General features: G+C 49.9%; 1 protein-coding gene across 7 annotated transcripts in view; it reads right to left on the bottom strand.

Annotated features, from left to right (window-relative positions):
- The window catches only part of TTC28 (tetratricopeptide repeat domain 28), a 191592-nt gene that overhangs the window by 34004 nt on the left and 133240 nt on the right, over positions 1-24348 (bottom strand). For 6 of the 7 annotated variants that reach the window (XM_080405593.1, XM_080405594.1, XM_080405595.1 and 3 more), the window contains 7 exons: positions 19688-20195; positions 9455-10796; positions 8547-9070; positions 6831-6940; positions 6421-6550; positions 5773-5991; positions 3584-3749 (listed from right to left, as the gene is read on the bottom strand). In XM_080405593.1, coding sequence (XP_080261719.1) covers positions 3584-3749; positions 5773-5991; positions 6421-6550; positions 6831-6940; positions 8547-9070; positions 9455-10796; positions 19688-20195 — 2999 coding nt within the window. Of the gene's footprint in view, positions 1-3583; positions 3750-5772; positions 5992-6420; positions 6551-6830; positions 6941-8546; positions 9071-9454; positions 10797-12589; positions 13258-19687; positions 20196-24348 lie in introns of those variants that run through there. The other variant, XM_080405599.1, reaches the window with a different exon arrangement.

Raw genomic sequence — 24348 nt, 5'->3', positions numbered from 1 at the left:
ATGCCTAGCCAGCTGCCAAGAATCTTCCAAGCAGCGCACCAATATACAGATCCTTCTTTTTTTTTGTCTTTTTTTTTTTTTTTTACTTTAATGAGCTTTCTTGGCCAACGACTCTGAGCTGAAATCATGCGAGGCCCAGCCAGTGTCATTCTGCAGATTTTTTTCTTGACAGTTTTAAAAGTGTGACAATTCTTTTATCTCAGCTGTTCCTGGACCAGCAGGAAGAGTGGCTGCTTTTCAGCATTTTCTACGGTTGAACAGGAAGACGTTATTTCTGCTCGAACTCTCTGCTGTTTAAGCCCTTGTGCAGCCAGCGCGGGATGGCCGGCCGCGCTGCCCTTGCGCAGCCTCAGCGTCCTGCCCGGCAGCACAGAGAAGGTGCACGCAGCCGCCTGCCGCCCCGTGTCACACTGCCCTGTCCCCACACCTGAACCCCAGAGGTCCCAAAGCCTTCATGGTCTCTCCAGGGAAGCGGGGTACTGCAGAAGGGAACGTTTCCAGCCCAAGAGCAGGGTGGACAGCCCCACGGCGGACACCTCAAGCAGTCCCCTCGATAGAGGGTAAGCCAGAGAGGCAGCGCCATTTTGTTGCTGCTCACGTTTGCAGCAGTGGGCCAAGGCGGGAGAGCGGCCTTCTCCTTCGGAGAAGCTGGACAACAGCAGCAAGGCTCGGCCAGGCCTCCGAGGTCACACACGAAGTATGCAGTGCTGATTCCTGACTCGCAACCCAGGGCTCGTACTAAGCAGCTTGGCAGGGCTCTTTGAAACAATTCCTCAAGCTGGCCCAAGCCCAGAAACAGGCTCCAGGAGCAGGAGGCCAGGCTGGGGACCCCAGCATGTGCATTCCCCGGACTAGCAATGCCAGAGCACCGGGAAGCAAAGATATGCCTGGCTCTGTACACCACTGATTTATTAGACACAGTCACTTTTCCCCAAACCTTCACAAATCCAGTATTTTTTTCTGGTTGTACCGGGTCTGGCTGAGCCCCGCAGCAGCCCACAGAGCACTGTGCTTTGCACTGGCAGCTAGCAAGGTGGTGATAACGCACCAGTGCTTTGGCTACAGCTGAGCAGGGCTGGCACAGCATCAGGGCTGTCCCTCCAACCTTCCCCCCTCACCGCTGGGCTGAGGGGTGGGCAGGAGCTTGGCACGGGACACAGCCAAGACAGCTGACCCAAAGTGACCAAAGGGATATTCCACACCATATGACGTCTGCTCAGATATGAAAGTTAAGAGAGAGGAGGAGGAAGCAGGAGGCATTCGTAATTTATAATGTTTATCTTCCAGAGCGATCGCTACATGCACTGAACCCTGCTTCCCGGGAAGTGGGCGAACATCGCTTGCTGATGGGAGGTAGAGAATAACATCTTCTGTTTTCCTTTGCTTCTGCACACACAACTTTTGCTATTGCTCAATTAAACTGCCTTTATCTTGACCCACAAGGGTTCCGTCTTATTTTCTCCCCCACCCCATCCCCTGTTCTACTGAGGAGACGAGTGATAGGGGGCAGGGGGAAGAATCTTAGGCAGAGCTTTCTCTTCAGTTCCCTGAAGAAAAGTAAAACCATGAGAACGTGTCACCACAGCCTGAGCCCATCCTGCCCTGCAAAACTTTCAGGACACACTCAGCATCCCAGCAGACACACATTGTTTAGTTTACTTTGAAATCAGTGAAAAAGGACAAAAGCAATCTACTAGGCCTGAGCCCAGAACCTCTGAGGGCTTCCAACTCCCTTCCAGCATCCGATGCTCCCATGAAGGAAAAAAAACTGGAGGGACTCACTGTTTGTGCTGAGCACATGTGTCCACAGCCCTCTCAGAGCTTCAAACCCAGCCAGCTGACTGCTACCGATTTCGTTACTGGTACTGGGGACGTAACATAAGCAAGTGTCATGTCCCCCCTACCCCAAAGGGAGAATTAATTTGTCAGTGAGAGACTGCAGCAAGCCCTGGGGAAAAGCAGTTGGGAAATCTGGTACCATTCTGCATAGTTGAAACACGTAATGGGAAACTTGAGGCCTGGGGTTATGTTCTTATTTTGATCTGATCGAAAATTCCCTTCCTGTCTGATTAAGGTGTGCGCATCACGGGGCGGAAGCCAAGGACGCTGCTTGTGAGCAGACTGCAAAGTGCAGCTCGGTTTTACTGCTGCCTCCTGCACAGCAATGCCCTAAGCGACACCACTGCAGCGTCAGCTGTGCCACTGCACTTGCTGCCTAAGGTGGCTGTAACAAAAGATGAACAAGGATTAATTAGGAGAGCTGAACGGCTTCCCAATTGCCCACACAACCCTGAGCACAACTGATCCGAGGATCAATGCCATCATTTCGTCTCTCTTGGCCAACGTCATTAGGCAGAACACCAGGCTTGGGTGTGCACTGCCTGTGGGACTGTGGGTCACGCACCCAGAGCGGTCTGCAGGGTGGTCACCTCTAACACGGCCTGCTAACAGCTCGTGGGGGCTGCGGCGGCACCGGTAGCACTTTCACCATCAAAAGTGGGCAAGGAAAATGGCATTTGTCCACAGCCTCAGGAAGTCAAGAGTGTTTCACTCACAAATCTCGGTGCTGCAGAAAAACACAAAACAGTCTGGGGGAAGAAAAAGAAAAAAAAAAAAAAAAAGACTAAAACACAGTACAACCTAAAAGAGCCAGCGCCTCCACTCACACCGGTTTTGAGGGATGGTTAGCAAGTCAGCCAACACATACATTTAAGTCCTCTTCGCACTAGTAATAAACTAGACCTGTAAACTGCTGGTGTGTCACTAACCCACCTGAAGTAAAGCCATTTATGACTACGTAGCAAGGTTCACTTACAACAGCAAGCTGAACTGTCACCAAATCCTTTGCCCTGTATGCCTCACCCACAAAGAACATACGAGGACAGGAACATCCCCAATTCTGCTTTTCAGATAGAAGCATTCAGAGAAAAACTACTTGTAAATATCAGCATAGAAACTACATTCATACTCATCCAATCAATAAATCAAACCAAATACCATGAGAGATCATGAGACTGAGTATAAATAAGCAAAAAAACCTGATGTGATAAATCCATAGGATGAAAAAAATGAGGAAACATAGCTGTGGGACCTATCTGAGTAACTGCTTGGAGTAAGGTTCCTCCCTCTGCTGAAATTCATCAGACTGATTAATTAACTGTAAATTATTTACTCAGCTATAGCCACAAGGGAATATATTTGGAGGGGGAGTGGAATTCCTATGGTATTTGAAGTTTTTCATAAGTAAACCTTTGAAAGGGAATTAATTACACTGGAAGCTGTAAGTAGGATGGAATCTGCCCATACACAGTCAGACGTGGCACTTGCCTCCTCATTCAATCTACAGATTCACTACCCAGCGTGTGGGTTCAAACCTTATTTGCATGTGCATCTAGAGTTACTTGGCAGAAAAATAGCCATGGATACAAAAATAAAGCATTTTTTTTCGTTGCTGCAATGAAAATTTGCCCCTCCCTACTCTTGACTCTCAGTTCTCAGACAATGAGATCATCCTGAACTGCTATAAATTGCTTTCAGGTGGGAGAGCAGGAACCAGGATGCTGGACCCCCCTCCCCAACTTACCGGGTATAGTAGGAATCCACACCCAGAGCCTCCCGCACACTGGAGATGTACTGTTCCAGCGCAGAGTTTGTTATTGTTTGCAGGGTCACGCTGTTGGCTTCATGGAAGTCCCCAGCATTTTCTGTCAGGCTATCGCCCAGGTAATACTCATGAAATTTCAGAATTCCTGCAAGGCACCAGAATCATGAGGTTATTTCTGCAGGGCAGGAACAATGCTGCCAGCAACTGCCTAGGAAGATGGCACAGCATTTGGCATTTCCAGTACAACTGGGGCAAAGCATTTTATGCCATGTCTCCACAGGGCTTTTCCAGCAGTCTGTAACAGCTTTGCTTTTAAAATCTGGTTTTGTACTTTGCAGATGATTGCTCAAAGGTACAAAGGCAGAGCAGTGCCTTTATGTGATGCTCAGAATGCATTTGCTATTGCAGCATTCTCATATAAATTATAAAACAGATCCTTCATACAAGCACCTACCAGAGTAATTCACATTTCAATAGATGCATATGAAAAATACCTATTAACAGCCTCTGATCACATAAATTGAATACACAAGGCTCAAATGCTGAACAAGAGTGTTATTACTACAGCAGAACCTTCTCACATCACACAAAGATTTTTCATTTCACTCATATGCATGAAAATACATTCTATACAAAGAAAGAAAATTATGGATTAATGCATAGTAAAATATAAAGACAGCATTTCACAATGGATAAACCAGACAAAGGACACTCACTGTTTTGTTAAGAATATAACTATTACAGCAGATAAAACCCTACTCCACTCAGACTGGCATATCCTTCCTGATATAATTAATTCTACAGCCTGTGATCAACAGTAAAAGGCTGCTCTGGATGCCCTGTTTGCCTTGACAGCATAAATTATTAAACCAGTTAAGAAGAGTGGAGGAATAAAGCAACTCCTTCTGTAGCAACAGCAGCAAATATAGAATCGGCGAAGAGGGTCTGAAAGTACCATCTCACTGGGATAAATGAGGATCCTGGCCAGCCAGTGAAGCTACTCTCTCCGACAGCACTAATTAAACAAGAGGAGGTCACCGTGGCTGGGCTGGAGTCACTACTGAAGAGCTCCTCAGCGAAGCTGCTCAAGTGGAACCCTTGAAGCACCACAGCCCCTCTTCTTTCTGACACCTGGCAGTGCCTTCAAGGAGGGGGTCACAAACCCACGTACTTGAAGAATGCAACTGCTTTTCTACCAGACCCAGTTTCAGCAAGGAGGAGACTGGTCATGAAGCCTAGTGGCAAACCCTACACTTCTGATCCATATAATTTTAGTAAGCTCAGCTTGGTGTTAGTATTATAGCTTATTGTGCAAACTGCAGGCCTGAAGAGCCAATTAGTGACTGGATGCGTAGCACGACAACACCATCTCACACCTACACATGCAACATTGCAAAAAGCCCCCGAACAGCGTCTCTTTCAGTCACTGCCATCCCATCTGAAGTCAGAAATGTGTGAATGTTTGCTTCCCTTCCCAAGGAATTTTTGGTGCAGTCTAAATAGTGCTTTTTATCTCTTTAGCTTTGTCATGGTGAAGGGCTGCAATTATTACATTATATCCAGAAAGAACTCATGAAAATTTACAGTCATCACTTTATTAGATAATGAACAACAGCTGCCTGCAAAAAGCAATCCTCTGCAAATTAATCCTCCTTGCTCCTCTGTGATAAGTGTTTCCACATTCATATGAGGAGAACTCAGAAGATCAGGCAGTTCAATGGCATATCAGGAAGTGGGGACGCCCTTCTGTTTTCTGCAATCCACTTCAGTGAATAAATGTCAAAAGCTTTTGGAAGGATAAAGCGCAGAAATATAATTAAAGTAGGGATTCTTGTGCCTAGAAGATTCTCACAGAGCCAACATACTCGGAATCTCATTACTGCTCTGCCCTGTGGGAAATATATACAGATTGGAGGTTGAAAAATGGAAATATTAAACGTGTGAAACATTTCCATCTCCAGGTGAACATCAAAGCCCTGAACAAGCACTTGTAAGTCATTACTGCTGTGGCTATGACAGTTTTCAGTCTATTCAGCTTTAAGGTACTAGATGGAAAGGATTCCCTCATACATTCACTCTGGTCTCAGGTTAATTCCTAGCTACAAATGACAACAACCCGCCCTTTGTAAGGCTTGCTCACAGGCTCTCATCTCCAAAAAGGACCTCACCTGCCCCAGGAGCCAGCAGCCAGCTGTACAGATAACCTGCTGCCAGTGAGTAGTAGAGAACAAGTCCCCTTTGGCCATTCACTGTCTCCAGGACCTGGTCAATGGTCACTGGAGAATAGGGATCAGAGTCCTGCTGCCCAGTCTGACGTTCCACAAGCAGGTCAGCAAATGCCCTCGTTCGTCCTCTCTCTGCTACTGCCAATGCTTCATCGTGGTGACCTGAAAAGACAAAGCCATCTCTCAGACCTGACACTAACGTGGCCTGCAGTGCAACGTGCAGGAGCAGGGACAGCTGCTATCCCAACCCAAACTAAAACCTGGGGAAGCAGGGTCACAGCACTTATTTCTGGAAAGAGTAGCCTCCAAGCTGGCATACAGTCCCACAGATCATCTTGGCTGCAGGCAATAACACAATGTATGGGAAAACAAGCCACAGCAAGGCAAACAAATGGAAGAAGCAAGAGAGATGATCCAAAGGTGCCTCAGACCCGATGCAGAACACCATTATTTCTGTCCCAGCAAGGAAATGCTGTGCTGTGTCAGACAGATGGGGAGTGAAGGATGTATCACGAACTCCCTCCTTGCAACTTCAGCTGAACTCGTCGTATGAGTTTGGAGTTCAGGCTCACATACGACGGCATCTCTTACCGAGACTGACAAGTACTCGCTGCAGGGCCTGGTAGGAGGATGTCTGCAGGTCGAAGAGTGACAGCTTGTAATCTGTGCTCAGCTGCACCTCGTGTCGGATGGTTTCAAACAGTGCCGAGGCCCGGTACAGCTGGGGGGAGAAAACAGCTACGGTGACTTCCTTACAGACACAGCACTGCTGGGAGGGCAGGAGGACCCAGAGAAACATACCCTCAGGCAGAGGGGTCTGCCTCAGACAGCCCCCCGGGATGGCAGCATCCCTGGCAGAGGGAAGGTGACTTTGGATGGAGCAGGGAGGCACACGGGCCTGGGTCAGCTCAGCACCTCACACACACCACACATTTCCTCCCGAGGACAGGAACAACCCGAAGGGCTCAGAGAACACAAGCCCCCCAGCATGGAGCTTATACCTGGTGCTGAGACTCCTCCAGGTTCCCACTCGCCCAGAGGGAGAGGCCGAGGCCGTGGCGGATCTTGGCTTCATCTTCCCTGCGTCCCAGCTGCTCTGCCAGCCTCAGTCCTGCAAGGCAGTCAGAGTGAGAGAGGGGAAGGGGCTCTGGCAGCCCACTGCAGCACTTCTGCCCCAGTGGGCTGGGGGCTCAGGCAGGCCCTGGGGGCTTCGGCGGCAGGCAGAGGCAGCCAGGGAGCTGCCGAGTGGAGGGATGCCGAGCAGGGCAGTGCCAGCACCGCTGACACTGGAACTGGCACTGGTGAGAGGTGCCTCAGCAGGACAGACGTGTGCATGGACCAAGACCCTCCTAAGTGAGGTGAAGGTGCAGTCCCCTGAGTAAGTAAGTCCCTGCCGGGCAGTTCAACTTCTAAACCTTGAAAGCCACACAGACCAACAAAATCACACTGAGCTGCCAAACTGCCAGAAAATACACCTCCTGCCACATTACCGGCTCACTTCCCACCAGCTCTCCCCAGCCTTCTGGCAGGCTCCGCATGGTTTATGTACTGAGCCAGAGCAGAGGGCAGGGTCCCGGAGTGAACAACCTGGAGCTTGTTTCACTTCCAGAAGCACCTTCTCTGTTGTCTCCACTTCCACCACACTCCAAACCTCTCGCCTCCGTGGGCTGGGCTGACAACAGGGACACCTCCGTCCTCTTAGGCACCTCAGGTTTCCCATGGACTAGGGAGTGGGGGCCCAGGCCATGACCACGCAGCTCAGCAGCAGCTAGTACTTACAGGCTTTTCAGGAATTCTGTGTCACACCAGGAGTAGGAGCTGTATTTAATTTCTCCCCTTCCAACTTAATTGAATTCCCTCAGCATTCTGGAATCCTGCCAAGGTCAGTTTCAGGAAAACCAGACTAACTGATGTAATTAATCCTTCAGCTTCCAGCTTCATACACTACAGTTACACTGCTCATCTACTCCATCACAGAGCTACCACCTTGAGCAGATGCTGCTTGCATGCAGGAATCCCTTGCAACAGCACAACTCACAAGCCAGCGCTGGCCCCTGCGCTCAGCAGTGGCAGATGGCTTCCACACACCGAGGGCTGCACCTCCCTCACCTCCCTATCAAACACAACTTGTTTTCACTCACAGCTTAGAGGACACTCACCCACCTGGTCTCACTCCCACTCGAACACAGAAGGAAAAGCCAGGTGGCTATCGGCAAGGCACACAGCAAGGCGCACACAAAGGTTTGAGACCTGCTCTCAGGATCAGAGAGATCTATCACAACCTGCTGTGGTTTTCCCAGAGCCAGTTCCTGGCATGCAATGCTATTTATACAGAAGGTTTACAGCTTCTAGGCTCAGGCACAGAAGAGCTTTATAAAGAGCCTCTGCCAGATGCAGCCTGGACTCAGGCTCAGAGCTAGCCGAGATGCCCCCAGGAAGGCACAGATTGAGCTTTGCAATGCTTTGTCTACAGTACGCCAGGAAGGCTCCGAGTGACGTGGCGGGCTGACCATAACAGCCCGCTTGGGCAGCTACTCACACGGATGCTCAACAGTAGCTATGGATGCCTGCAAGAGATCTTGCATCAAAGGCTACTGTCAAACACATCCTCTTAGTGCCACGCTCACAGGACCTCGCATGTCTCCATGTCTTCAGGCCTCCCTCCTACCCCACCGCACGTCCCACTACATGCTGCATTGCACAATTCAGCCTCTTACCTTCCTGCAGGTACATCACAGCCTGAGAGTAGTTCTGCAAGGCGTGATGAGTCCTCCCCAGACTGCTGTAAGACACAGTTTTGGCTACAAGGTCATTCATTTGTGCTGCAATGCTGAGGTGCTGCTCCTGATAAACCACCGCCCTCTCGTAGGTGCCCAAGGACTCGTAGGTCAGGCCCAGGTTGCCGTACGCTCGGCCCTGGCAAGTGGGGTTGTTGGTCTCCTCCGCAATCTGCAGGTCGAGCTGGTGATACTGCAGGGCTGTGTCGTACTCCCCCATCTGCTGGTAGACCCCACCGAGGCCGCAGGCAGCATCACTCTCCAGAGCTCGGTCCTTCATCTCTCGAGCAATGTTGAGTTGGCGCTCCAGGCAAGAAATGGCTTGCTCGTAGTTCCCCAGCTGGCTGTGCAGGCTCCCCAGCTCCCCGTAAGCCTGGGCTTTGTTAAATGCCTCCCCCAGCTCATGTGCCACCACAAGCCTCTTCTCAAAGCACACCAAAGCCTGCTGCAAACTTCCCATAGCCCTACAAGGGAAGAAAACAGCAGCATTTATTTTGCCAGTATTTTCTTGGAAGGAGATGTCTTGCCATTTCCTCTAGAGACCAGCTCAAAGCTTTGAGGCAGAAACAAATCTCCCCCCAAGAGACAACCCTGGCACCTCTGAATCAATCTCCTTCTTCTGCTACCCTATAAACTTCTCTTCCTCTCAGGGCAGAGCAACACCGCTTCGTTATTTTTGCTGGTAGCACGGTCACCAGCACCCAGAGGACTCTGTTACTCGCTCCTGTGCCACATCCCCGTGCACGTGTACAGTAGCCACACAAACACCCCCCATCAGTAACACAACACATCCATCTGTACTTGTACTCCACTGTCTGTCATTAGAATACAGACGGAGCGCTCCTTACCTGTGCCCATTGCCCAAGCCCCTGTAGGCCTTTGCCTGATCTTGCATACGGTTCAAGCTTTGAGCCACAGACAGGTACTGTTCGTAATACTTTATAGCTTCCTCAAAATCTCCCAGAGCCTCGTAACAATCTCCCAGGTTCCCATATGCTCGGCCCCGATCTAACACGGATTCATTTCCACTGAGCTGCTGCAGCATGGCCAGCTGCTGCTCAAAGTAGCCGATAGCTTCCTCCATGACATTCATGTTCATCTTGGTAATGCCCATGTTACCATAGACTTGAGCTTCTATGCTGGGGTCCTTCAACTTCTGCCCAAGCTCCAGCTGTTCTTCGTAACACTTGAAGGCCATTGTGTACTTCCCAAGAGACATATATACTGCAGCAAGGTGACCGTGTGCTCTGCATTCACCCGGCATATCTCCCAGCTCCTGGTACACCTCCAGCTCCTGTGTGTGGTAACCTAAAGCCTTGTCACACTTCTGTACCATTCTGTATGCAGAGCCCAAGGCTGCATACGCACTGGCTTCCAGTCTCCTGTCTTTAACATGATGGGCTAAGCTCAACTGCTGCTCATAAAATTTTATTGCACCATTTACGTCTTTTTTACAGACAAAAATATCCCCCAAGTTTCCCAGAGCTCGGAATTTGGCCTGGGAATTGTTCAGAGACTGGGCCAGTGACAACAGGTACTTCTGACACTCCTCTGCTTTGCTGAAGTCCATCAAGGCTTTGAAGGCCAGGCCCAGGTTGCAATAGGCTTTGGCTTGGCTCAGCTTGTCATGAAGATCCTTTGCTAAGGCAAGATCCTGCTCGTAGTACTTGACGGCTTCCTCGTAGTTCCCAAGGCAGTAATGGGCATAGCCAAGGTTGTGGCAAACCTTCCCCTCCCCCTCCATGTCCTGCAGCTCTGGGGACAAGCGCAGGTACTGCTCGTAGTAAGGGGCTGCCTGCACGTACTCTCCTCGTGAGCAGTGGAAGTTGCCTAAGTTGCTGAGGGCGCGCGCTTCGCTCTGGATGTCCCGCAGCTCCCGCGCGATGTTGAGATGATTCTGGTAGTGCTGCAGCGCGCGGTCATGGGCACCCAGCGCTTGATAGGCAACTGCCAAGTTCCCGTGCGTAGACGCCTGAGAGGCACGGTCATTTACTTCCATCGAAATCTGCAGCTCCTGCCGATGGTACTTGACAGCCTGGTCATACATGCCGAGAGCGTTGTAAGCGTTGCCCATGTTGCCGTAGGCCCGGCCCTGGGCCGCGTAATCGCTGAGCTCCTGAGCTATGGACAGGTGGGTCTTGTGCAGCCGCAGCGCAGTGTCATAGTCGCCCTTCATCTGGTGAATGATTCCTGAAAAATACAGAAACGGGCTCAACAAAAACACTCCTCCACAACACCCTGCCAGGCCGGGATGCTCCTGCAGCCGGCCCTCAGCAGCTCACGACGCGGCCCCTTCCCCAGGCCCCCCCTGCCCCGCACCCCATCCTTCCCCTCAGCACCCCGACACGGCCCTTCTCAAACAAACTGCCTCCTCGCTCCTGACGGGCAAATCCCCGAGAAGGGTTCATAATACACATGAAGCACCCCTTCACCACAACAACTGGGTGGTCTGGCCTTACAAAATGCCCATTTTCTTTTTAAATTATGCTATTTTTTTCCCCCATCCGTGATATCTGGTGACTCCAGTGCTCACACCCAAGAGGCTCAGCAAGAAAGCACTCCCACTTGCTTTTCCATCCTAGTCACACCATCTTGTACTTGTTACGAGACATGGAACCAGAGCTCTGAATCTCCTAATGTCCCAACTTATCCTTCAATTAGCTCTGTGCTAATACATGTGGCTCCTTTGCAAACACTCCTGAAGAAGCCACCAGAGGCGGCCCTGGAAGCACAGACCCTGCAGGTTCGCCACAGTTACTCGATACCCGAAGACGTCAGGTCTTTCTCTGCCCCTAAAAGAAAACAACTTCCAATTTCCGACTCCATATTGCAACCAGTGTGTGGGAAGGAAGAGATGTAGAGGGTCAGGAGGCAACTGGCTGCCCCGGCCACTGGCAAGCACAGCATGCTGTCATCGGCCCTGCACATCAGCCTACTTTTTGACAGTACTTTTAAAGAGAAATTTGAAGACAGAGGCTTTCCAAGTGAGCCTGGAACATGACAGCCAAGATTTGCTTTCTTGAGGCAATTTGGACCTCGCAGATTCATTTTTTAAACTCATGCAGGACTGAAAACCTAAGTTCCATTACCTCAGCGTGAGGCACTCTGGCTGGATTACTTGTCTTTCTATCAAAGTCAGTCATTCAAAAATTCTGCTCATTTTCCAACTAACATGAGGCTTCAGGAGAAGGCAATTTAGAAAACACGGGCAGAACAAAACAGGATGAAAATGGCAAATGCTTGGTTGCTGCTGACAGTTCGTTTCCCTCCCCCTGCACGGCAATTGTGATCAAAGCCAGCGCTCATGGCAGGAGGGACTGGCTCCCTGGTGCTTTAGTCCAGCTCCTGGCCAAATCCTTCCTCAGCTCCAACGAGCCTGCGGCTTTAACTGATGAGCGTTAGCTATTGCATCCCTGGCTGACGCATGCTGATGTTTCTCTCCAGCATGGCGAGGGAAGGTGGTGGCAGCACGGACGGGATGAGCCAAGCTAAGTGACCCCACGTGGATACTCTGGCCCCCCACCTCTGATCTGCAGGCAGAGGCAGAGCCGGGGCTCAGCGCACAGCCGCAGTGCCACGCACGGCACAGCGCTCGCCAGACAGACCGCCCTGTTCTGCGGAAAAAGCACAAAGTCATTACTGGGGGTGGACTGGGACGGGACACAAAGTGATGTAACTTAGAAACTGCAAAAAACAGTCTCTTTGAAAGCATCTCATTGTTTCACAAACTAAGAATTTGCTCAATCTTTCTTCTGGAACAGCAAGAGGTGTCTGAGCTGGATGCAGGCAGAACCAGTGCTGCCCCAAGGAGCCCGCGCTCCCAGCCTGCCTCCCAGCCAGCACCCCGGGGTGCCTGGACCCCAGCACCGGCAGCCAACGCAGTGGGCTCCCCCTCTGAGAGCTAACACACGCTCATCGGAAACACCCCAAAATCCCGGCATGTCCAGATTAAGGGAGCGAGCAAGCTTTTCCTAATCACTTACTGCTAAACGGACAGACTCCTCATGGAGACCAGACATGCCGCTGCTCTCCACCAGCACCGCTGCTCCTCCTCGGAGGAACCAGGTGCGGGGAAGCACTCGGTTTGAAGTGACCGTAAAAGGGAGAGAGAGGACAGAAAACAGGTTAAAAGCAAATCTTTTTTGTTGTGATGTTCTTGTTCTGTGGTGAGGTGGTTCTTAATTACGAGTCAGAGAGCAGAAATGAAGACAAACCTTATTAAAAATTTTTAGTGGTGACTTTGGCACAAAGGAAGGGAGCGCTATTCAAGATATGCTGTGAAACCCGTTAAGAAGCACTGCTGACACAGAGAAGGATGGGATTATTATGGAGGAAGGACTGGATAGCCTTACGTACCACAGCAACAAGAATGGGGTGATGAAAATTAGCAGTAAACTATGCAACGACATGCACTGCAGGACTACAAGGCCAGGGAGTCATCACATGGAAATGAGACGCAGTGATCCAGTGAACTGATGTATTTCCAGTACAAGAAATCCAAATGTGGTTCCTGTTGGACGCTGAAGAGTTAACCAATTCACAGACCAATGCTGGTGTAAACAAAGAGGGGCATCAGCCCTAGAAATTGTTTTCACCCTCAGAGTGCCAAGGCTCCAGAGCAGCCAAGCAAACAGTACATTACCATTGCAATGGCTCGTGGTCATGGCATGTGCAGTACCACCAGACTGGATGCACCACCCCAGGAGGCATCCTTCACTTCTCCCGGTTTAACCATCGATTCCCCTGGTAACTCTTGTGTTTCTACAGCTTTTCTTGGAGAGTACCTGAGGCCAGCTGCAACCACTCATGGGCCAAAGAATTACACCAAGAACATGGACATCCCTTACTGCTGAAGCACACGCTGCCTCAAAAACACGCTGTTTGCCTCCCAGTTGCTGCTTGCGCTGGCACGGTGCTGCAAGCACGCAGACTCTTGGCTCTTAGGCCACCTTCCCAAAAACGCTTACCACCCTCTCAAAAACACTTACACCACCCAGTCACAGCATCGTCAACAGCATCCCAGGCAGAAGTGGCTGCTGCAGGATGTGAAGGAGCTCCTCAGCAAGCCTCTCTAAAAGCACATTCATAGCCCTAATTTCTAAGCATCCTCCTGTCTCCCTCCCATTGAATGGCCACTGTGTTTTCCTAACCTCAGCCTCTCCTCAGCTACACACTTAAACAAAATTCCTGCCAAAACCAGAGACAACTGTGGCCCTGGACTGCAGACACTGGCTGGCTCAGAGGGGATGCTGACTCCACACCTTTCTACTAGTTTCATGTATGTTTTATCTGTGAGCCATGTGAAGCCTGGTTGTTTCACATTCTTTCCCATGTCCTGCAGGACAAGCTCCTTCACTGCAATCTTTGGCAACAAAATAACTGCAAGAAACAGACCAGATGTCTCTTAGGAAAAAAAGAGAGGCTCATTTTGGGCTGCAAGGGATTCTGCTGGTCTGGAACATGCAATAGTTACTTTCTTCAATATCCATCTCCCCAAAACTAGATCAGTTTCCACGCTGATACCTTAGAAACCAAGATGACACCCAGGCAGGTCTGGCCTGCCATTTGCTGTTTCTGTTGTCCACACGGCATTTGACATTGGAAAATTTAGGTCAAGAGAAACAGCTGCAAAGCTGCCTGCCCGCAAGAGGTGTTGGAGCAGCATGGAACGCAAGTTCCTGCTTTTAGCAGCTAGTACATTAAAAAAAGTATTAAGAGATAACATCAGGAGCTTGGTGTTAAATCTGTACTTTAGCTTACAATTTCTCTTGTGCCCAAAAAATCCTTCTAAACAGCTTTTGTACCAGTGTATCCATTAGCCAATACAGTCCTCAGGCCAGAGCACTGCTGTGTGCAGAGCACAAAATGCTCAATCAGACAGGGGCTCCTCTGGCAAACCCGTGGATCACCAGCCTTGAGACACGAATCCCACTCCTGTCACAAAGTTCCTCTCCTTATTCTTCCATCTCAGCTCTCTTACCCTCCACAGATCAACATCTCTGGTAGTACTGGAGATTATTTTGGCAAATACTCAGCTAACTTGACAGAGAAGGAAACATCTCCAGTTTCCCAGGTCATGGAAGAGGCCCTAGTGAGCAGACAGAATGCCACAGGTCAGCCTCAAAGCCTAGGCACCCTGAAGAAACTCCCCTTCACTGTGAGGAACAAGAGAAGTCAGTGCACAGTGGTGACCACTAAAATGCCATTGACAGCTCAGGTGGTGTGTCCACAGGCGTGGTGGATGCTAGCGAGACGTCCTACGCTCACAGTAATTACCTCTCTCTCTCAACATGGAGCAACTCACAATGGAGAAAGAGGCTGACCCAACCCAGACTCTCCCACTTCATACTGGAGGACAGGCAAGAAAAGGAGTCCCTGGCGCTGGAGATACTAGGAATTCCTGCCCCAGGACACCAACCTCTCCTGTCCTGCATGAAGGAGAAGGAAAGTGGGAGAAGAAGATGGCAAGTCAGACACAGAGCATGGCTTTGAAAGGCAAATGGCAGCCAGAGAAGTAAAATTCATCCTAGAGATCAGGGCAACAAGTTACTGCAACAGCTTATGGTGCTGCTCTCTGGAGAGGCTGTGGATGGAATTTCACCCTGGACACTATGTCCACCAGAAAGGCTGCTCTCTGTCAGGAGCCCTGCTCGAGCAAATTCCCAGAATTTCATCTAAAAAATTCAAGTTGCTTTTAGGAAAAAAGGAACCTGATAAGAGACCCCACACAGCACCTCCTGGTATGTTTCCAGCATTTGCCAGGGGTAGTTACAAAGGATGGCCCACGAAAGAAAGGTTCTGACTCAGACTCCAAAATCATCACCTACCAAATATATTCTCTCTTTGTGCATTCCTCAACAGACAAAAATGAGGTTCGTAGATGGATGGGAGATGAAGCCTTCACAGTTCTAAATGATTTAGTCAGCCTCTTTACTGCCAAGAAAGGAGAAAAACAGTGAGCAAATGTTTACCAGGAGATACCCAGGACAAAACCAAGCAGCATAACAGAGAACAAAGCTGTGCTCTCTTCACCCATGGAGCCTGCTATCATATTAGTTTGCTCAAGCTGTCACCCATCTGTTGTGGCACTTAAGGAAGAAGGATCCAGAAACACACTGTCACTTCAAAACATCAGCGTTCTGACTCATTCTTACAGCTATAATTATTGATTTCAAAGTACAAGATAGCCTTCTGGTCAAGCAGCTAGGCTACACTCCGGAAAAGCACACGAAGGATACAGTAGAACAGACCCAAGACAGGAACCCAGCAGACATGAGGGGAGATGGCCAGAGATGGCCTTTACTGCCTTATACAGTGTAAAGCACCAAACCCAGCACAAATTACGTTAACTCCCAAGTTTTCTTTCCTTAATGATGAATACAGTTAGAACCGTGTAGCAACCTGTATAAGACATCAGCAAAATAATCATAAAAGTTACATTCTGCCTGCGCAAATCACCGATTTTTCCAATTCAGGCAACAAATCGGCAATGTGAGAGAGAAAGTGTCAGACTAACTTTGGAACAAACAGCCTTTGCAGCTCCTGCGCTGGAGCCTGGCGGGTGGTTACAGCAGAAGTCAAAGGGACCTCCAGCCTCCTGCTAGCATCAGCCAACAGTGCAGAACAAAGCTCTGCGTCGTGCCGGGGTCACTGCTGCACCACAGCTTTCACCTCACACCGAGCTAACACCTGTCTTGACTGAACCTGCTCTTTCTGAATGAAATACGAACATGCTGAAAGCTGAAACAGAGCCGAAGTGGTTCTGAAGCTCACCCATGTGGTTGGAGAACCATGTCCCAGCCCCTCCTTGGTGCGGACAGGAGAGCCTAATGGCACCCATCGTCTGATGCGCGCTCCGCTGCAACGCTGCTGGCTGGATGAGTGCGCCTGTGAGCGGGCAGGGATAAGGGAAAGGAGTCCTGGGCGAGTTAGCCAGTTCTTCAGCCATCAGGGAAGACACGACCAAACGTAACCACCATTTTTTTTATCCGAATTGCAAAAATGCTTCAAGAGAAAATATCTCGCGCCGTTGGGCAACACACCCAAGCACGTGAAGACAGGCACAGAAGTTCTCTTGGAACTGTGAAGATGCTAAGCACCAAGGGAGAGACTGAGTTTTACTAATAATCTGAAGTGTCCCCTTCTCCATCGCAAAGGGGACCCTCACGAGCTGCAGAGGCTGAAAAGCCAGCTCTCTACATGGAGCCTTGGCATTTGGAAACACCATCTGCTTTGCAAAAGTTGACAATCTGAGACTTCTGGTTAAACTCCACATCCCCTTGTTGTGAAGGGCTTGATAACTTGTGACTTGCCCTCAGTCCATTACCTTCTGCTTACTGAGTCACAGAGCGCATTATATCTCCCTGCAGAGCACTGCAGCAGCTGGGCTATGTTATATTCCGTGCCTGTCTTGCTCAGCATTAGATAGTACACTTAAGAGAGTCTTCCATCTAAATCAGTGAAATGCAAACAGAAAATGTCTGTTGCTTCAGCAAAGAGGCCAACTCTAACATTCTGGCTTGGAAACACACATTTAGACACATTTTTTTGCCTGTCAGCATGGTTATTTTGACGAGGTTTTGTTTTGCATGTGGATTAGATGAAAGAGACAATTAAGACTTGACTTTTTAATTGGTACTGGATGCATTTTAAACAACAGTAATAGGCTTCCTCAACAAGAACTGCATGTTCTCTTTCTCCAGTATAACTTAACTCTGACAGAGGAGACATAAAACTATAGCCAAATAACGGCTGAAACGTGAGATCCTGCACTCAGAAGCTAGGAAAACTATTCTAATATGGAGTGTAGGGCGGCTGAGTCAGCATACCAACTGAAAGTTATATTTAGGCTTATATCCAACACAAGAAAAACATTCTCCGTTGCACCAAAACTCTTGCCCTCTTTTTTTTAAACAAAAATCCCTGGAATCACTAAATCCAAAGCTGCTGTAAGATTAATAATGATATTAAGATGAATTTTTCTAGTCCCAACTTGACTGATTCTGAGACTGCAAAAGGGTAAGAGAATTTAAACCACAAGCACCATGAAGGCTGAGGAACAAGAGCAAGTTGCTTCCTTTTGCAGTAGCGCTTGTTTTATTCTAGGATGATGCAAAGCAACTACAGCAAGTATCAGCACTTGCAGTGACCTGCTAAGCCCACTTTGCCTCAACATTTGTGTTCAGTTTGTTGGGTTTTCTTTTTTATGATGCAGAGTAGCACAAGAGAGCCTACTTTGAACATACAAGCAATTAGAAGAAATACCACAGAACTGAATCAAGCTTCCTCCTCGCAAAAGAGCTGTGGTCTGCCCAATGGCAAAGGGCTCACAAAAACAGCAGGAGACAATACGGAAAACCCAAGATGGCTCATCACTACGCCGACACAGGGAAGAAAACCAAAACCAAGTGACAGCTTCCATTTGCCCAGACTGTATCTCCTCAGTTTCCTGGATTTGCTCAGAGAGAATCGGGGCAATTCTCCAGGAAGCAGCAAGTGCTTCGCAGGGGAAGCAAATCAAATGGGTTCTATCCCTTTGATCGGAAAGGACCCTGAGCGGGGCTGCTCAGGGCACATCCACCTCACTTTATAGGCACTCACGGCTGAACACAGCTGTGCCACCTCCCCATGACTGCGCCATCAGAACAGCCTGCACACCCTCTGCTCAGCTTTCACTGGAAACAAAACACATCAAGTTAAACTTCTCAGCAAGAGGAACTTTCCCTCAGTCCTGGCCATGAGCTGGGAAGCCCGTGTGTTCCCCAAGCACAACCAAGGACATCTCCATCTCCTCCACCAAGGACCCAGAGTTCACCCCTCATCCTGCTCCCTGCCTGGACAACATGAGGTCCTGCTCCTCCACAGGGGCCCGTCTACCCCTGCCCCAGACCGGTGGATCCCTCACGTCTTTGCATCTCCCTGGGACCAGCACCATGCTGGCAGCAGAGATGGAGGATGTAGTTTGTGCTTTGCTAGAGGCATCTGCTGTTGTTCCGCACAAAAGCATAAACGTTACAGCAAGCCAGATGCAAGGCTTCATCCCCCCAAACCCTCTTGCCTGTTGGGTGCTCTGTCACACTAAAAGAAATGTTATCAATGCTCACTGTTCTTTAATGCTAAGTACCCCGCAAGTGCTTTTGCCTCACAAACCTATTTTGCCTCACACATTTACCCTAATTTGTGTAAAGGAGGAGATTTGCAACAGTAATTAGAAAGCTAGGACTGTTTTGTTTTCTCCAGCTCACCTTATCTCCTTCATTCAGCTTCTGAAGACTCAGCTATTAAGAGAAATTAAGTAATTCATCAAGCCCTTTTCAATTACCTGCTGTTGATAACATCAGAGTACAATTAGCATCTACAAATGAACCAAGTGCCAACTGCCAAGCAGAAACAGAAGCTAATTTACAGCGTGGGGCAGCCTGCAAGAGCTGAGATTCAGGGGCTGCCAGCAAAAACATGTTTTGTTATACCAGCAACGGCCCTGTTCTGCCACTCCCAGCCAGCTGAGAACACAGCCTTAACGACAGCTGGAACGTCAGCAGCACAAACAGCGCATCCCACGGCAGAGATGGAAATGAATCTTTGGTTGCTTCCACATCTGGTGCTGTGAAGAAGCAGCAGGAACGGACTTCACTTTGATGTAATTCAGTCCTTCCCAGCCTGCCAGAAGGATGCCAATGTCTCTCCTTAGAAACCCATGTGTCTCCCAGCTTCCAAGACAGCAGCACATTGACATAATCCAGGTGACAAGCTCCCAAAGAAACGGCCAGGTCACTTCTGGCCTTATAGTACAAGACTCAGTGTTTATTTCTGACACCTGAATAGCTCTTCAAATGCACTTCACCTTTTCATTCCCCTTCTGCCATGAGCTCGTGCTTTCTGGTGCCCTTGAGCAGGTTAATAATTGAACATGGGATACATTACGCTACACCATCACACATCTGCCTGTTTAATTTATGATGACAGACTGGTGAAACTGGGGTAACTAAGAAGATAGTGCACAGCAAACCTCCTGCATCCTGGCAGCAGCTCTGAGAGTCACGGCATTCCCTGACAAATTCTGCTCCATGTCAGGACCTTACCTAGGTTGGAGGAGGCTCTGCCTTCAGCAGCTCGGTCCTGCAGGCTCTCAGCGATGTGCAACTGTTCTTCATGGTACTGCTTAGCCCTCTCCAGGTCCTGCATACACCTAGCTGCATGGCCCAAGCCAGCATAAGCTCGCATCTCAATGGCCTTCTCAGCCAGCTCCTGGGCCAACTCCAACACGTAGTTGTGGTAGGACATAGCTTTGTCGAAGTTCCTCCGGTAGTGGTAAGCACTGCCTAGGTTGCTGTAGGCTCGAGCTTCCTCCCGCTTGTTCCCCAGCTCCTTGGCGATCTTAAGATGTTGTTCATGGCACTGCACTGCATTTTCAAAATCCCCCATTGCAATGTACACTGCTCCCATGTTGCCCAGCTCCCGTGCCTCAGAGAGCTCATCTTTGGACTGCTTTGCAAGGAGGACACACTGCTTGTGGCTAGCCAGTGCATTTGGGTAGTCCCCGATGGCTGTGTACACGTGACCCAGACTGCTCAGAGCTGAGGATGCTGCCTGCAGAGATAAAAGAGAAAAAGTAAGTACAAGTATTCATGGAAACAAGTCAGATGGGCCCAGTCCTAGAAATCAAAGCCACAAAAGGCCATTCTAGAGAAAAAAATGTGGCTACCAGCTAGAAAAGCTGCTCTGCAGTTCTTCTACACCCTCAGGGCAGCTCAGGTGGAGGCAGCAGGAATGAGGTTGACTCAGGAGAACAGGGCTAGGATTACCTCTTTCTCTGAAGCGTACACACGGTGTGTATGTGTATCTGGTAGAGGGAAAGGACAGCACTGCAAAGACACAGAGACCACTGGGGAAACAGGGAGGGATCACTGCAGAAAACTGCTCTCCAGGACCAGCCTGAGCTGTCTCACAGAGCAGCGCTTCCCCTGCAGGCAGCTGGTCACCTCTCAGGACAACTTTAACTTCCACACCAAGTCCCGCTAACAGAGCAAACCATCCTGTGTATGGCAGTTCTTAAGAAAGCTGACAATGATAAGCACCTGTGGAGAACTGCAAACGAACGCTTGCTCTGCTCCAGCCTCTGCCAAGCAAGCTCAAGTCAAAGCAACAGACTCCTGAGACCCCACAGGCTGATGCCAAAAGCGCCGTCAGTGACCAGCAGCAGAACGTGTAACCTGACATAACCACACTGCAGGCTCAGCCATCATGCAGACTCTGCGGTCCCTTCTTTCCAGACTGAACAGCAGCTGAATACTGCTGCTGGAAAAGGTACACCCTTGCAGCCAGCCCTCAGCCGGGAGAAGGGAGCCGCCGCTGCTGTTTGCCTTCTGATACCAGCAGGCCAGAGAGAGCCACCAACGTCTTCACGTGCTTCTGCTTGGCCACTCACACCACGTTCCAAAGAGCGCAGTTCTTACTGTGCAGCATCAGGGTCCTGCGACCACAACGTTGTTTGTTACTGAGCCCCAAACAACCTTGAGACTACAACAAAGACAATAGAATTTCAGCAGCTGGAGCCTCTGTGCCCTGGGGACATCTTAAATAAATATAGCTATCTGAAAACCTGAGTTCTTACCACCGAAAAACAGCTGTATTTAACAAGACAAATTATCTGAGAATCAGATTCTTTTGCCCACTGTGTTTACCAGGACGCAGCCCCTCCTTCCACCTGGCAAAGCCAGAGCGCTCACAGCCAGACAGCGGGGCAAGGAGCCAAGAGCAGGGATGTGCTCCTTCTGCCCAACACACATCTGCTGCCTCAGCGTGGCTGCTCACTCCAAAGCCCTGACCCCTCGTCCTCCATGCTCCCTGCACGTGCGTTTCCTTCCCTGCCCAGCTGCTGCTGTGACCCAATTCCACAGCAGCCATCTTCTCCAAAACTCCAGAAAGGAGCGGCCAGGGTGAGCAACTGCACAGAGATCACTCCCACCCCTCCCTAGCACCCTAGCTCAGGAAAGATCCCATCTACCCTTCCACCGAGATGGTGACAGCATCTCAGGACACTTGTCCTTGCTATACGAAATGGCATAACCCTGTGCTACCAATGAAGGGGCCGCCTCACCCTTGTCCTGGCCTTAGCTGTGCGCTCGCAGAGGTTGGCACTCCTGCTCACGCAGCAAATTCTGCATTTCCTAACAGGCACAATCTCTGCACTGAGCAGTGGCGGGGGGAAGCAGTTCAACCGCACCACCAAGCTACGAGTAGGTGCGGCCCCTTCAGCTGTCGCTGTCAGGAAGAAAGGCATGCTCCCTCTGCTCTTGCTTTCTGAGTTCTGCCACCGGAGCCACCCGTGTGGCCATTACTTCCATATTTTGCTGCCCCCCTCTTGCCATGACTTGCGTGGCCCCCCAGCGCAGCCGATACCGGTGCTTTTTGTTTAAGGAGCCAGCATGCTTTACCATCCCAGGCGCAACAGCCTGAGGCACCACACCAAGAGCTCCCCCAGAAAAACGGGATCCCGTACGAGCGCACAAGGCACGCAAGGGAAAGCACCTCACGGGTCGTGCCAACCAGCTCTCTCCAACGTGAACACCACAGAGCCAGAGAAAGGCTTCAGTGCGATACTACTGATAAAAGACACCAGACTGCAAGACAAGCTGTAAAAACTGAGCTTCTTGCTCTGCAGGCATGAGACATGACTCAGAGCACAGCTCCGCAGCAAGGCTCAGCCAGCCAGCGGCCTGCGGGGGATCAACTCACCTGAGGCTTTGCAGGTCCAAGCCCACCTCTTTCAGCTGTTGTAAGCAGCTGCCTCTTCCGCACTACAAGCGCACAGAAACGCACTCTGGCATCAGGGTGGGAAAGAAACAAGTTTGGGAAGAAAACACTCACTCTAATTAAGCAGCTGGAGTAGCTAAGGGATGGTGGTGGCTCCCTGCGAGTGGCCATGACGAACCTCTCTAACCCACTCAGATCAGCCCAGGGAGCCCTGGCACTTCTCCCCTGCAAAGCCATACATCTGGCCCAGGAGCAATGCGAGTCAGAGAGCTTTCCCTCTTCCTGGGCATTCCCTTGGGACACTCCCCGCAATAAATGGGTACATCCCTGCTTGCCTCCCACCTGCAGACTGGCTATACCCCACAGATGCAGAGCTGTAATTCCTTTCCCCAAGGCAAATGAATAACCTCTTCTTGGATACGCTATCTAGAGACCAGATATAAAAAGAAAGCAGATCAGAAAAATCTCTTCTACAGGAGGAGAGTTGTGTCAGCCCCTCTCAACTGGAACCACATTTTGCTATTGAAATTGTGTCCCTGAAGAAATGAGCCTTTCATGACTTTAAAAAATGGTAGCAGGAGAAACCTTCCTAAAGATTATTTTTACTAAAATTATATCACAATTGGAAGAGTAATGCAAAGTCAGAAAGATCTATGGGCCAGAGCAAGAGGCAGAGAGCCAGAGGCAGCAGCATTAACAGAGCAGTACTTCCACACTGAGGAACTGTAAACATGCTGTGCTGATTCAAATTAATAGGGAAATCATCTTTTCTGATACAAGAACCTGAGGTGACAGATTAGCTATTAAACACAAATTATAGGTCATAAGATAGAAAAGTTATAAGGAAGCTCTCCCTTGGCCAGCTCCGTAAATAGCCAAGCTGCATTTGTTCTCCCTGCCGCATCCTTTCAGGCAGCTTAATTATAATGGAAGAACTGCCAGAATTCAAAATGTCTTAATTTTTTTCACTTAGCGTTGCAGACGAACTTCATTCAACGCAAGGGACAAGGCAAGAACAGCAGCGGCAGCCCGGCAGCATCCCTGCGCGGCTGTGGGACCGCTCCGCGTGACAGCAGAGGGGAAAGCCTTGGGCTCAGTCCCACAGATGGGGAGAGCGGCACTGCATTTCACGCTGCCAATACACAACATAACCAACTGTAAGAAAGTCGCTTTTGCTGCTGTAATTACCACAGATCAAGGAGGGGAGCAGCTAGCACATCTCGGTGACATAGCGACAGGCTGGGGACAAAGCTACTGAACATGCTGCCAATGGACAAATGGTTTCTTGTGCTTGGGAGGTGTTTCTCCAACAGCCAGCACCACAGGTGGTGTGAAAACCAGCTAAACCCTCCAGAAATAAATAATTTACAGCCTCTGCAGAAGCACAGGCACTTGGCTCAGAATATCAGGGACCAAAGCCATACCCACTCCAAAAGCCACCTCCGCAGGACACCCTGCGATGCGCCGCTACCTTCACTCCACTCCCACCTCCCACAGCTCCTACTCCCAGTGGAAAACCCCTACATCACCAGCTGGAGCTGGGACCCAGCCGGCCACCACAAGACGGGTGCCCAACGGGACAAGCATGTCTCAGGAAGGGACCTGGACCTGCCCCTCACCGATGCTGCCACAACCACACCGGCTGCCCCCGCGCCTGCAGGAGACCCTGCTCCACCTTGGCTGGACACACTGTGGTTTGGCCCTGGATGGGCTCTCAAGCAGCTCAGTGAAGTAACTCCTTGGCAGACATCAGTGAGGAAAAGCTCTTATCTAAAGGAGGGTCCGAGGCTGCTACAAAACCCACATGAATATTTCTGCTCTGGATTTTTATCCATTTTTACACAAATCTTCATGAAGATTAATATATACATAGTATTGAGTCATTTGCAATTTCGCTAATAAAAAAAAAAAAAAAGGGAAAAAAAGATAGTTGCGTGCAGACATCTTGCACAAGCCCAGGCCAAAATACTGCGCGGGGCCCGTTACA

The sequence above is a fragment of the Falco punctatus genome (genome assembly GCF_963210335.1).
Source record: "Falco punctatus genome assembly, chromosome: 1".
Classification (NCBI taxonomy): domain Eukaryota; kingdom Metazoa; phylum Chordata; class Aves; order Falconiformes; family Falconidae; genus Falco; species Falco punctatus.
The sequence above is the reverse complement of the archived record's forward strand: the minus strand, read 5'-3'. Positions and strand labels throughout refer to the sequence as shown.